The 14,214-nt window shown below is 41.6% G+C and overlaps 1 protein-coding gene across 2 annotated transcripts in view; it reads left to right on the forward strand.

Moving 5' to 3' along the window:
• The first annotated feature begins 3,675 nt into the window (after positions 1-3,675).
• hlcs (holocarboxylase synthetase (biotin-(proprionyl-CoA-carboxylase (ATP-hydrolysing)) ligase)) overlaps positions 3,676-14,214 on the forward strand; it is a 48,041-nt gene continuing 37,502 nt past the window's right edge. The window contains exons 1-4 of one of the 2 annotated variants that reach the window (XM_028596383.1): positions 3,676-4,143; positions 6,813-6,953; positions 9,177-9,339; positions 11,020-12,053. In XM_028596383.1, the coding sequence (XP_028452184.1) occupies positions 3,871-4,143; positions 6,813-6,953; positions 9,177-9,339; positions 11,020-12,053 (1,611 nt within the window). In that variant the 5' untranslated portion in view covers positions 3,676-3,870. The remainder of the gene's footprint in view (positions 4,144-6,812; positions 6,954-9,176; positions 9,340-11,019; positions 12,054-14,214) is intronic. The other variant, XM_028596384.1, reaches the window with a different exon arrangement.

Below are 14,214 nucleotides of genomic sequence, written 5' to 3' on the forward strand. Positions count from 1 at the left end.
GGAAAAGTTGGTAGCTCTGCTTGACTCATAGTCCAGTCATTTTAAGCCAAAACCATAGACTGTTAATATTAATAATATACAGTCTATGGCCAAAACGGGGGTCAACCTTCTTATAAAGCCTACTGTCTATGGGGTCAACCTAGGCCAAATTGCAACAGAAGCAAACTCAAATGATTTTGTATACTCAATATGTCCTGAGTAAGGGGAAAAAAAGCCCTGAAGAATCCGGGGAAAGTTTCGAAAAAGACCCAAATATAGCCTATTCATACAACTGTTCATTCTTTTTCTCACGTGATTAGGGTAAAACTTTTTTTTCAATTACTAAGTTGATTACTTACATCAAGACAAACAAAAAAATATTTTTTTAAACTTTTTTTTGAAATATTTTGGTAACATGAGCAAACGGTGTATAATAATGCTAAAATACCACAACATATCTAAATATTGGATATAGCCAGGTGAAATGGTCTTGTAGAATCTTGTTGACATCTTACAGTAAAAGACTATCGAGGCAAACACATTCAGTCACTCATTCAAGGTCCACTCAACTGTCACTCAGGTAAGAAAGATTTCCTTTTGTTTCTCCTCAATGGATTATTCAACCTACATTAATAAAACAGACCTGGTGATCAGCTACAATTAACTGGGAACATCTGGATCATGTGTGTTGAGCTGTGCTACGACTATTATTGGTGAGATGCACAAACTCAATGCAGATGGCCTGTGACGAGAATGAAGATGAGATTCTGGGTAGATGCGTAGCCTAAATGGGTTCCATTCAGCCTTTAACATTAAGTCTTTTACTGTAAGATGTCAACAAGGTTCAAGACACAACAACAAATAGATTATGCACCGTTTGCCCATGTTAACAAACAATTTCAAAAAAATTGTAATACATTTTTTGTTTGTCTTGATGTAAGTAATCAACTCAGTAATTTTCATGGTGATATCGAAAGGTTAAAAGTTTTACCCTATTCACGTGAGAAAAAGAATGAATAGGCCTATGAATAGGGAATTTGGGTCTTTTTCAAAACTTTCCCCTAATGGGATTCTTCTGGGCTTTTTTTTCCTTACTCATGACATATTGAGGAAACAAAATCAGTTGAGTTTGCTTCTGTTACAATTTGTTCTACCTTTTTTATAAACGACTGGACTATCATAGATATAAAACAATGTTATATTACTATATTATTTCTATGTTTTAGACATGCCTTGCACACCCAGAATAAAGTTTATAAAACTAGATATAGACTGAGATAGGCTCCCTAAAAGATATAGTAAAATAAATGCCACATTGAGGTTTCTGTAGTTTCACATAAGGCTACATTGTGCTTTAATGATTCAAACTAAATTTAATTTGTACAAAATTACCACAAACTAATTGCCACACAGTGACCTTTGGGCCTTTAAACAACCCAAGTCGCATCAACATTGACCTATATTTTCACAAAATACCACAGTACAAAAAAAGGCTTAGCCAACACTGCCACCTAGTGACCACAACCCAAAACTCTCAGAGTGAGCTACCCATATATGACAATAGGCTAATATGAAAATGTCGACAGAGGTATTGTATGGTGCATCTTCTAATTCTGCAGAAACTGGCTAATCAGTAAGCAATACACTTTGGTATAATTCACATCACTGTCAGCATTTCTAATGTTCTGGTGATAACAGATGTACAAACTTAAGCCATTCCAATTATCCAATAGTCACATGCTGGCAAAAATTGTGAGCTAACAATGTTTGTGAACTTTCATCTGGTATTATAAAATCATACGGCTTTCAGCTCTTCTCCCAGCTCCACACAGCTTTCTAACACTGCAGGTAATGTGCTGCCAATTTTAAAGTCCGGCCTAACATGAAATGCATATATTATATACATAGTAAGCTCAATTTCAAATGCAGCATTTGGGTAAAAAATCTGCTACATCTTCATGTACATGTACATTGTACAGGTGTAACTCAACAAATATCAGTAATGTTTTAATGCACATGCAGGCCTACATTGTGCTGACTTTAAGATGATGCTGCACACAAAGATGAACATGGTGCTTATGAAAGACCAGAAACCAAAGTTCCAGATGTTGGCCTCCCTGAATTCTCGGAGGGCAGGAGAGCAGCGTGTGCAGGACGGTCTGCAGCTGGAGCCGTGAACATCCCAGGAGGAGTTCAGGAAGTTTGAAGACAAGCTGCAGGACAAGCAGTTCTTCCAGCAACAAATCCCTGTGGTCTCAGTCAAATTAAAAAAAGCTTTAAGTTTTCACAGAAATGTTTACCAGATTCAGCCAGACATCAAAAATCCTGTCCATGTATTCTTTGAAAATCTAACCACAAAATGAACTTCTATCTTTGCAGAGTTCCAAACTGAGTCAGAATCTTCCAGCTGACCTACTTCAGGAAGCCCAATTGTATTCACAAAGGTCAAAGATCACTAAACAGGACTAATTTTGCTCAATGGTGACAACAAAGCAACACTTGGGAGAACTCTGGTGGGTTTCCACATGGCACAAGGACAACTTCAAAAGTAATGTCTCAGTCTGTGTTGTAGTCGAGTCACCAACGGTTGAGTCTGAGTCCTATAGTCCTAGTCACCAAAGAAGAGTCAGAGTCAAGTTGGGGTTGAGTCACCATTACCTATGTTTTGAGTCTGAGTCGAGTCACGAGTCCAGAGAATCGTGACTCGAGTCGGACTTGAGTCCGAGTCCAGGACTCCACACTGGTCTCAGCATTGTTCACACAGACACAACTAGAGAATGAATGGGATAATATTTAAAAGGTGATTCCCTAAGATGGTTAACATGAACTAAACAAAACTGGGGAATTCCAAACAGGTTTAGTGAGTTAGTTTGCATTGAAAGGTTCATGAACTTTGACTCAGTTTTCAGAAAATAATTTCAATGTGGGGTATGGGGACCACCAAGGGGTCCTTGAGGGGATACCAATGGGTCCAGAGGAAAAAGATTATAATTTATTTTCACTATAATTCCATCTATTGGTAACACATCAGCAAATGTGTTGTATTTGTAGTTTAAGAGAATATGCATGCACATTTTCTTTTTTGTATGTAGCGTAATGTTAGGTGGAGGCATAGGCATACAGTCTATGGGCTTGTAAATAGTCGTCTCGTGTTTTTGTATATTTGTTCTAAATGTTCAAAACACAATACAACAATTAATGGACACTGAGTACAAGATGAATAGAGTATGATATAATTTTATAAAACAGAGATTGGATTGGATGTAAATGTATAAAACTGTCAAGTTCATTTGTTGTCCAACAGTATGGCCAGTCATGAATGAGGGCATTGTAAAGAAAACCCACCAGAAGAAGGTGGTGCAGTATGGGTGCAGTAACTGGCTAGTTCCAGAAGGATGCAGCAATGCAACATTACGACTGCCGGTTGCCGTAAACCTCCAAAAAGAAGAAGTTGTTGTTGTTGTTGTTGTTGACTTCCGCCATCTTGTCCGAGCCAGGACAAGGGTTACATTTTTATGTATTCCACCCATAGACTGTTAATATTAATATTTACAGTCAATGATTCCACCCGAACTATAGAAAACGGGCTTTTATTTAGAAAAATAAAATTAGAAATACAATATTTGCAAAGAACTTTAGAAAACTGACTTTTATTTTGAAGGCGAAGAAAGCAACGTGCTACTAGGCATGGCTTGACTGCATGAACCGCTGGTCCACACTCCAGCGTCTAGGTGGCAGTAATGCGCTTTAACGCTTGTTATTACCCGCTTTTTTAAATACATAGACGAAATGTCGTTGCAAGTAGCTTGACAGTTCGGCAGTAATGTTGTGACCGCTGTGGTCGTCAATTTACATGGCATTAAAATACGGCCACGATGGCACCCTTCGTGTATGCCGGTTAAGATGTTAATAACCCTGTGCTACGTCTATCTGTGGGTGCGCTTTCACAAGTGCTACTCGGTGCTGATCCGCAACAGCCTGTCCAGACTGAACAGCAGCACCTTCGGCTTCAGCTTCAGAGTGTGCTCCAGCCCGGCCTCAGCACCAGCCGCAGCATCGTCGACTGGACGCCACACAGCACCCAGGCAGCCCAGCCCGGTCCCACTCGAGGACAGCGTCTTCCTTCAGCTGGGAGACAAGGCTGTCTATGTCACGGAGCCTCAGGTTGGAACTTGAGCTAGCCTTTAAATGACATATATCGCATGTATACAGTTTGTGGTGACTGCACTGCTTGGGCCTGGCACAGCCTTGTTTACATTTGTCATTTACTTCCGGACAGACAGTGCTGCAAGAAGCACTCAGATCTTTTACTTGGCAACAATAGCCTACATTCAAAACTTTACCTAAGTCAAAGTACAAAAGTATAAACATTAAAATATACTTGGAAGTACTCAACTCAACTTGTTGGTTGTGATTAAGAAAATTACAAAATTAAGACAAATCAGCAGTGTTTGCCTGGTACTGAAAGGGTTTCCATACCTAGCCCTGAAGCACAGATTTATGTCACAGGTACACTTGAGTCAGGACAGGAGAGACTCGTCTTGGACTTGTGAGACTTGACTTTCTTCACTACTTGAAGACTTAACTTGATATGACACCTGAAGGCCTGTTAATCGGTTGAGCCTGTGATCCAGAGCACTGCCGTACAGGTGTAACTAATTGATAACATACTAGGGATGTCAGTTGCCAGTGTTTCATAACTTAAAATTAAAAACTTTTAAGTCCTGCTGGCACCTTTAGATCATTTAGTCTTCTTCTATCAGAGTGGCAGGCTGCGGCCCGGATGTCATTGTGTCACTCTCTACTCTCACCTTGCTTTTACATAGGGCTGGGCAATATATCAATATAAATCGATATCTTGATATGACACTAGATATCGTCTTAGATTTTGGATATTGTAATATCGTGATATGACATACAGTAAGTGTTGTCCTTTCCTGGTTTTACAGGCTACATTATGGTAAAGTGATGTCATTTTCTGAACTTTCCAAACAGTTCTCGCAGTTCTATTATTTGCCTTTACTCACTTAGTCATTATATCCACATTACTGGTGATTATTTATCGCAAATCTCAGTGTGTAAATAATAAGAGTGTCACGATTTCGATTTAAATTCGAAATCGACCGAAATTAAGTCACAATCTCAAACTTCGAATTTAAAACAAATGGAATCTTCGATGCTGCCACGCCCCCCATGTCACGTCCGGTTGGCTTGCCATGCGGAAAAAAACACATACGTGTTGAAGTCAAGGGGTAAGCTTCTCCTTGGAACGCGTAGCTCCTATGGCCTCCTATAGAGGAGGAATTACCGTATAGTACATGAGAAGCTCGCAGACAGTTTGGACTTACATTAGCTGTTTAAGTTTAATTACTAATGTTAACTAGCATTTTAGTTAGCAATAATTAGTCTGTGCCTATGTTATCTTATGTTATCTCCTTACATATACCTGCAGAGACGGAGAGCCCATCTCTGCAAGATTGGGAATGATTGAGATTTCTATTGGCACAGCTACCAGAAGACTTCCAACTTTCAGACAGGTTGCTCACGTCACATCTACGTCGTCAAGCTCAGTTGGAGGCTGCGCAGTAACGCTCAGCCCTCACCGGGAAAGTGCTTCTAATAGACTTCGTTCTCCGTTCAGAGCAATGGGATCTTTTGGTCCATTTTATATATGTCAATGGTTGAAGTGCTGCGAGTCAAACTCCTCTAACTTAGCTACAGCCAGTCAAAAGATAGCACGGCAGATGCAGGAGACCCATCGACAGAACTTGAACCCCCTCCTCTTTCACTGAAGTCGCCGGTGTGGAAGTATTTTTGGATTTCCAGTGAGTGAAAACGTTCGATAGTAGTGGCAGCACCGCGTGGCTTAGTTATCAATGCCGTCAGCATCGTGGCTAACACTTTTGTTGCTTTATTTTTTTACAAATCGTTTCGACTGTGCTTTCTAACATGATGGCATTGTGCTAACCGAGCACCGTTAGCCTTTACAACAGAGCCGCTTCACTACACTTGTTAGATCATGTTTCATCACAGAGTTCTCTGTTTGTCGCTGTGTGCTCGTGGGGGAAAATAATGTAAACAGAGAGTGGCGTGTCGGAAATGCGATGCACTGTGACGCAGATCCCTTCAAGGCCAGGCTGATGTTGGAAGTCCCTCTAGCGGACAGAATATGTAACAACAACCACACGCTTATTCAATTTCAATTTTTCAATTCAATTTATAGTATCAATTCATAACAAGAGTTATCTCAAGACACTTTACACATAGAGTAGCTCTAGACCACACTCTGTAATTTACAAAGAACCAACAATTCCAGTAATTAAAGAGCAAGCATTCAGTGCGACCAGTTATAACGGCATTGACAATGCATAAGCCTGAGTAGTGTAGTACATATTAATAACAGGCTGCATTGAGCATTAAATCTTTGAATATTATTAGACTAACGGTATAGCAACCTGTGCTTTTAAAAAAAAAAATGTAAAATTCGAGAATCAAATTGAACCATGACCTTAGAATCGAAAATTTAATCGAATCGAGGATTTGGAGAATCGTGACACCCCTATATATACATATTTTTTGAGAGCACCAATTGTCAACCCTAAAATATCATCGCAATATCAATATTGAGGTATTTGGTTCTAAAATATCGTGATATTTTTTTTTCTCCATATTGCCCAGCCCTAATTCTACATAGTGTTCCATATGACTTGATGCCATTCTGTGCCTTTGGCCAAAGCGTGTGATGACTCTTGTCACTAACTACTAATCAATGTGTGTAACAGCCTTGTAGTGTGTGAAGTTCTTCTTTTCTGTGCTGTCTGTGCTGTCCCCAGGCATGTGATGACCTCAGCAAATGGACTGTGCTGTTGGGGTCCTCTCTGGTTTGTGGTCCACGAATAGAGAATATTTCATTCATCATAGAAGCTACAGGACACAGAGTGGGCTACCATTCTCCTCACACATCGAATAAGAAAGTAGGCACCACACATTGCTTAACAAGTAATATTCTCACAACAATTATTCTAATCTAGCAAAACTTTTAGACCTTTTAGCAAAGATATATATACAGTGTATGTAAAAAAAACAAAAAAAACCATTTGGGATTTAAAAAAGGAATATGTACCTTTAGTGCATTATATGGTCATTTTAAGACACCGTAAAACTCTGAGTTGTAAATGGTATATAGCATATTTAATATATGTATTTCTACCAGTCAGAATAAAACATTCTGTAATATCCTAACAGCTGTGAGCTTGCAGCCAATAAATGCTGAGATATTTATAGCAAGACATTTTATTTGTTTACAATGAGAGTGCATGTTGCGCCCCCCAGTGGCCTAACACTACCAACCTTTTTACAGAATTTCTGAATCCACAGTTGCACACACATTCAAAATGATGTGCTGATACAGCACTGCCAACCTAGTCTTTTAAATATATATATGCCTATTTATACTGCAGCACCACCTATTGGTGAAATGCCATCACATTTAGCAGAACTGTTCACATATGAACCACATATTTGGTTACAATTGCGTGATGCATTCAGGAGTTATGACAGTGTTTTCTGGCCACATGGTTGTGTCACAATGTGTGCATATGTTGAGCACATGCCCAGGGTGAACCCATGTGCCAGCGACAAATACACAAAATTAAAAGAGCAGGCAGGGCCGGACTGGGACAGTAATTCAGGCTGGGACACTCGCGTTAGCCCAGGACAAACTGCACATTCACAACAGAGTACAACATGTATGCTGTGACTGTTTTGTTGAAGTATTCTTTCATGTTTGATGTTTGTGCCAGTAGCATATCTTTTTAGTTGTATTACTTAAAACCAAAACTTGACACACAAAGAGTTAGTCAATTGTACTTCCATAATAAAGGCTACAGGACCATAATTTGTGTGCACTTTTAGAGGTTTTTCCTCAGAGCTCTGAATGGACTTGTGGCATGTGGCTCTGAGTAACTGGAGGTGATTTCACCTGAGAATAAAGTGCACAGGTCTTTATTTTCATTATTATCTCCGTTCATATGCATCTCCTGTCTGCGTTTCTACAGAGCATGATTAAATAATGCCATTTATTCATTTTCTAGTAGTTGTTTCGTTATGACATGCTGATTGTGGCTCTTCTGGCATGTTGATTTTTATTTTTATAAACCACTAACCATGGCCTTTGCTCATGAGCATACCTTTAATTTTGCAGCATTTCGTAGCACTTTCCCGCAGGGCTTTTCTCCTTTTTAATGCGCTCCCTCTCACCTTCACTTTCTCACCTTCTCTCTTTCTCCTATGCTTGTCCATTCTTTCCTCCACACAGTTCAGCCATGCACATCTATGCGCTGAAATGTTGTATTTCTGCCCTGTGTTGTTTCTCGCTTTGATTTACCCATTTCACTTTGCATTTTTAACACTGGCCTAACAGTCCGGGCTGATCAGCCTGACAGCAGCTACCTGCTCTTTAAATCTGTGTATACATCTGTTTTTACGTCATGCGAGTCCCTTTACGATTATAATATTTGGAATATTATAAGTACAAAGATAGCGAAATGCAGATGGCGTTCAACCAGAAGAGCAAAAAAAAGCAGAAAAGTGCAATGTGATATACAAGTATAGACAGGTGGTGCATAGGCAGGACAAGACCTCTATTGCAGTGTTATACATCAGTATTTCTACATCAGTATTTTGTCCTCTAACATGTGTCGCGAGACAAAAATCTCATACAGCATTGCCAAACTTTTGTTGCTCCGAGCATGGTACACAAGACAAAGGTTAGTTTGCATTATGCACACCAATGGGACGCTTTTCTTTCTCTTTAATACCTTGGCTTGGTCCTCCCCCCTCTGGTCAGGGAGGGTTGTTTCTTGCTAACCAGTCAGAGGTGAGAATCTTCTGATTACATCTAGGTGGGAATGCCCTGTTAGCAAATGCAGTCAGGTCAAGATTCACTCAGTCAAAGGTTACATTGACAAATGATTCAGCATGATCTAATACAACAGACGTTAACCTAATTACATGCGTCTGGCCAAAGGTGATTTCATTACAGCATGATCAAAGAGTTTCCCTCACACTTGTAACCACCTAGTTGCTCTGTACATCTCTCTCTCTCTCTCTCTCTCTCTCTGTGTAGCAGACGGACATAATGAACTCTGTGGATCGGTACTGGGTGTCAGCTAACCAGAAACGTGTGTTGTGTGCAGGTGCTGAAGTGGTCTGACTACTGTCTTCCTCTGGCCTGTAGCCCTGGCCAGCCATTCCGGGCTGTAGCTCAGGCCAGCGTAGACAACTTCAGTCGACTGGGGGTGGCTTTTATCGAGGATCGCCTTCAGCTGGACAATGGACTTATGCCTTCAAAGATAATCCGTACGTTGCCTTCGATTAACTTTCGTATTTCCCTTTATTATATTTTATTGTATTTTCACATCACCACCTCAGAACACCTTAACTTATGTGTTGATTTATCTCTTTGGAATGCACATTTCATTGAATTTGTTATGCATTACGTTCTATTTTGTGAAGTTAATGAAGTAAAACAATCAGTTCACCAGCAAATGTGAGCCGTAACAAACTGTCTTTATTTCATCTACATTTTGCAATACGTTACTTGTAGTGACAATGCACATATAGCATTATCACAACAAACTCCATTCTCATTAACCTTGTTCCCAACACGCAGCTGTTTTCAGTAAAAAAGCTGTGATAGACCTGTCCACTAGCTGTTGAGCACCAAACATCAGACCGACCCAGTTAGAGACTAGCTGGTGAACACAGTGAAGCTTTTAGCAGCTAAAGAGCTAGATCTTTTTCTCAAGAGTCGATGGGAACTTGAATATTGAACTTGTAGTCATAGTGACTGCAAATGAATGCTAATGCTATCTGGTAAATATGCACAACAACTGTTTAAAGGTCCCATGGCATGAATATTTCACTTTCTGAGGTTTTTTAACATTAATATGCGTTCCCCCAGCCTGCCTATGGTCCCCCAGTAGCTAGAAATGGTGATAGGTGTAAACCGAGCCCTGGGTATCTTGCTCTGCCTTTGAGAAAATGAAAGCTCAGATGGACCGATCTGGAATCTTCTCCTTATGAGGTCATAAGGAGCAAGGTTACCTGCCCTTTCTCTGCTTTGCCCTTCCAGAGAATTTGGCCCCCCCATGAGAGAGAGACATCACGGCTCGGCTTTCAAACGAGCAAAGTGGCAGTTGGTCAAGGTCACACCCCCACCCTCCACCTTGCCCCCCCTCTCTCCTCCTCAATAGCTACAGACACAGAAATGGCACATCCTAAGGAAAGCTCATTGTGGGACTGGCTCTAGTGGCTGTAAATCTGCACCAAGGCTGAATTTCGGGAAAGAGACTTCAGATACAGTATTAGGGGACCACTAAGGTCTATATAAAAGAGACTTCAGATACAGTATTAGGGGACCACTAAGGTCTATATAAAAGAGACTTCAGATACAGTATTAGGGGACCACTAAGGTCTATATAAAAGAGACTTCAGATACAGTATTAGGGGACCACTAAGGTCTATATAAAAGAGACTTCAGATACAATATTAGGGGACCACTAAGGTCTATATAAAAGATACTTCAGATACAGTATTAGGGGACCACTAAGGTCTATATAAAAGAGACTTCAGATTCAGTATTAGGGGACCACTAAGGCCTATATATATATAAAAGAGACTTCAGATACAATATTAGGGGACCAATAAGGTCTATATATATATATATATATATATATATATATATAAAGAGACTTCAGATACAGTATTAGGGGTCTATATGAAAGCATCGAAAGAGCACCATGTCATGGGACCTTTTAATAACGTTCAAATATCAACTTTGTAAGGCAGCTTTTGTGCTCCCATTTGTCCCCCAAAAAAATCACTTAATATAGTTTGAACTATTTTCATAAGTAATGTACGATTATGTTTAGTTTGTTAAGGCCTCGTTAACAGAAATACTTGTTTGTACTTGTGATGTTTACAAAATGTCGCTGGACTGCACTCACATTTTTGCAAATGTTTGTGACATTCCTATAGCTGTCCTCCTCCAAGAATCCACTCTCAGTGAGCTGTTGGAGAAGCAGTGTCCAAAGACTGAGACGTCATCACATTGGCTCTGTGGCCCCCAGTCTGGAGAAGGTGTTGCTGAGCCTTTGCATTGTCGGCTGTCACCCAACCACCAGCACCTCCAGTGCCGTAAGGGCAGCCTCCGCCTCACCCCGGAGCTAAAGGGGAGGTTAGAGGAGCGGCGAGGGTCCGAGCCGCTCCGTGGCACCAAGGATCCGGGAGCTGCTTGTGACTCGGAGGACCATTCCCTGGGGAGTCATCACCACATGGAGGGCCACAAACACCACCTCCATCTGTCCAGCTGCCACGAATGCTTGGAGCTGGAGAACAGCACCATCCTCTCTGTCAAATATGCCTCCGCTGAGAACATTCCAGACCTTCCCGATGACAACTCAGTCGGGCTAGATAGTGGAGATGAGACTCTGGATGATGTTGAGCATGATTCCAAAAGGTTTTCTGGGCAAAGCGGTGGATTTGACTGTAAAAGCAAACCGCCAAATATTCTGCTGTACACGGGTGGTTGCCAGGAGCGTTTTGAGGCACTTCGCCAGCTTTTATCCGAGTGTATAAACATGGAAAACAACATAATATATCCGCTCCAACCCCAGCAGGCTCTGAGCGACCCTTGGCTGGACAACACCAGGCTCCTGGTACTGGCAGAGGAGGAAACCCTCACCCCCCAACTTCAGACCCGTTTCCTTACCTACCTGAGCCAGGGTGGCAGGGTCCTGGGGCTAGCCTCCACCCTGTGCCCGGCGGGCCTCTGTCTGAAAGTCAGGGAGAGGCAGCGTGGGAAGGTCAGCAGGCTGAGCTTCACCAGGGAGGACAGCACCGAGCTGGAACTGAGCGTGTTGGCGAGCGGGATGGTCTACGTCAGGGATACTCACGGAGGAGGGGAAGTGGAGCTCTGGGGCGAGCTGAAAGGGGACAGCCCTCATCAGAGGGATATGGTTGTCGTCAGGGTAACCCACCGAGGGGATGACGGCGAAGCTGTCCTCTGTCAGGTAAAGACGTATGGCATTATTGAAAGCGATGCTTGTAGTAGTGTATGGGGTTGACTATTGTTGGAAATGTTTCCAAGGTGCAATTGTTTAATTTGTCTCATACTCAAACAGCTCAGCGGCAAATTTTTTAGGTGCACCTGTTAACTCTAATGCAGGGGTGTCAAACTCAACTTCAGTAAGGGCCACACTGTTAAATAATAATCACATCAAGGGCCAGACATGTTTAGTTTTTTGATATGCTTTTATTTGATTGAAAAAGTCAAATATCTTTGACTGTATTATTGCATGTGTCATATACTCTTCTCACTTACAGTCGGGTCGACATAAAGCCCTAAAGAAGTCACGAAAAAGTTCGCAAAAACGTTGGAAAAAGTGACAAAAACATCCCAAAAAGTGACAGAAACGTCAGAAAAAGCAACAAAAACTAGGCGGGCCAAAATGTTTTGTGAACCTAAATTGATATGTGGGCCGGATGATAATCAGCGAGGGGCCGCATTTGGCCCGCGGGCCTCGAGTTTGACACATGAGCTCTAATGCAATCCAATACAACAGCTCAGTCATAAATTCTACATTATGTTCCGTTTTGATTGACACTGCCAGGCGTTGATTTAACTGAATGTTTATTGTCGTGGTTGCAGTGTGCAGTGGTGTTTCTAATGATTCACTTACGTAGGCGAGAGGGAATATTAGAAATGCATTTCAAAAACTGGGCTCCACTACAACACCACCACCCACTACGGACCCCAGTAGTGAACATTCTTATTAGAATGATCCCCTTAGTTTGACCACACATCTTAACCTCACGCTGCCTTATATTTCCATCCTCCTGAGTTGCATGCAGCAACATGGCTAGTTTGTACGGTACGTCACTCAAGGGCAAATTTTGTTGTCCAGCATCACTATGATATATAGCTTGTCACTACTTCCACAGACTCACTGACTGCATTTATGCACATAATATTCAGTTTTTTGCCCTTATTCCAAAAAAGACAATATTCTGACTAAGCTGTTAACATGGTGAAACAATGAAAATTAATATTCCACTAATATTCCTGTTTACATGCAGCCATGCAAAAAAAATGTTGCTAGGCAACGCGCACGCTTAGCCGGTATGGTAGTTCCTGTGTTAGCTCTGTACAAATGTAAGCCGATTCCACGTGGTTAAGCTAGCAGCGCTAGCTCGGAAGCTACGTGTGTGTGTGTGTGTGTGTGTGTGTGTGTGTGTGTGTGTGTGTGTGTGTGTGTGTGTGTGTGTGTGTGTGTGTGTGTGTGTGTGTGTGTGTGTGTGTGTGTGTGTGTGTGTGTGTGTGTATATATAATTAGTAAAAGTAGAGAAGAAGTGTAAAGAAAAGAGGCACTCTGATCTTAGTTATCGAAAATGACCAGTTTCCCTCAGCCCCTCAGGTCTGACTCTGGACCACACGTGTAGTTAGGACAGACTGAGACTTTTGACTTATCGAGGGAAACGGCCACTATAACCACTCTAGTGGCTAACAGCTGATTTACCGCGATTATCTCGTGGACAGTAACTAAACTCCGTGAAAGGAGTGACTTAGCAGGTAGCGATTACAGTTATACCCAGCTACTTAACACACATAATCAACAGTATCGTGATCAATTATACATTCACAGAAACAGATTAATAATCACATATGGACCATTACATGATTACAATCAGATCACATTAATGGCAACAATGGTAGCGAACCCTTTGCTCATTAATAAAACAAACCAAACACACTAGTTCTAACTAAGTTCTAGTTCAAGAAACGGAGCGTAGTCCTTTCTTGAATCCGGGCTGATTAAACCCGCTGCAGATAGAGGAAATACTGGGCCAGTATCTCTCGGATCCCCTTTGTATATCAGAAAGATATAAAATGTCCCAGCTCAATCTCAACCAGCAAGGTGACGCTGGCTAAGCCAGTCCGGACTGCCTGCACCTCCTGTCGGTAAAAATTACCGTGGAAAGCAAAGAAGCACAAACGCCGACAGCTTTTATCCTTCCTCCACCTCCTAGTGGCGGGGTGGTGCATTCAAAGGCCCGACGGCCAATGGGAAAACTGGAACTTTGTCACAGGTGTGAAGCAGTTCTTTGTCTCACCACCAGTCTGCCTTGTTCCTCACGTGTTGAAGGTAGATTCTCCATTTTGCGAAGTGGCGG

Source organism: Perca flavescens, chromosome 13, assembly GCF_004354835.1.
Source record: "Perca flavescens isolate YP-PL-M2 chromosome 13, PFLA_1.0, whole genome shotgun sequence".
In the NCBI taxonomy this organism is placed as follows: Eukaryota; Metazoa; Chordata; class Actinopteri; order Perciformes; family Percidae; genus Perca; species Perca flavescens.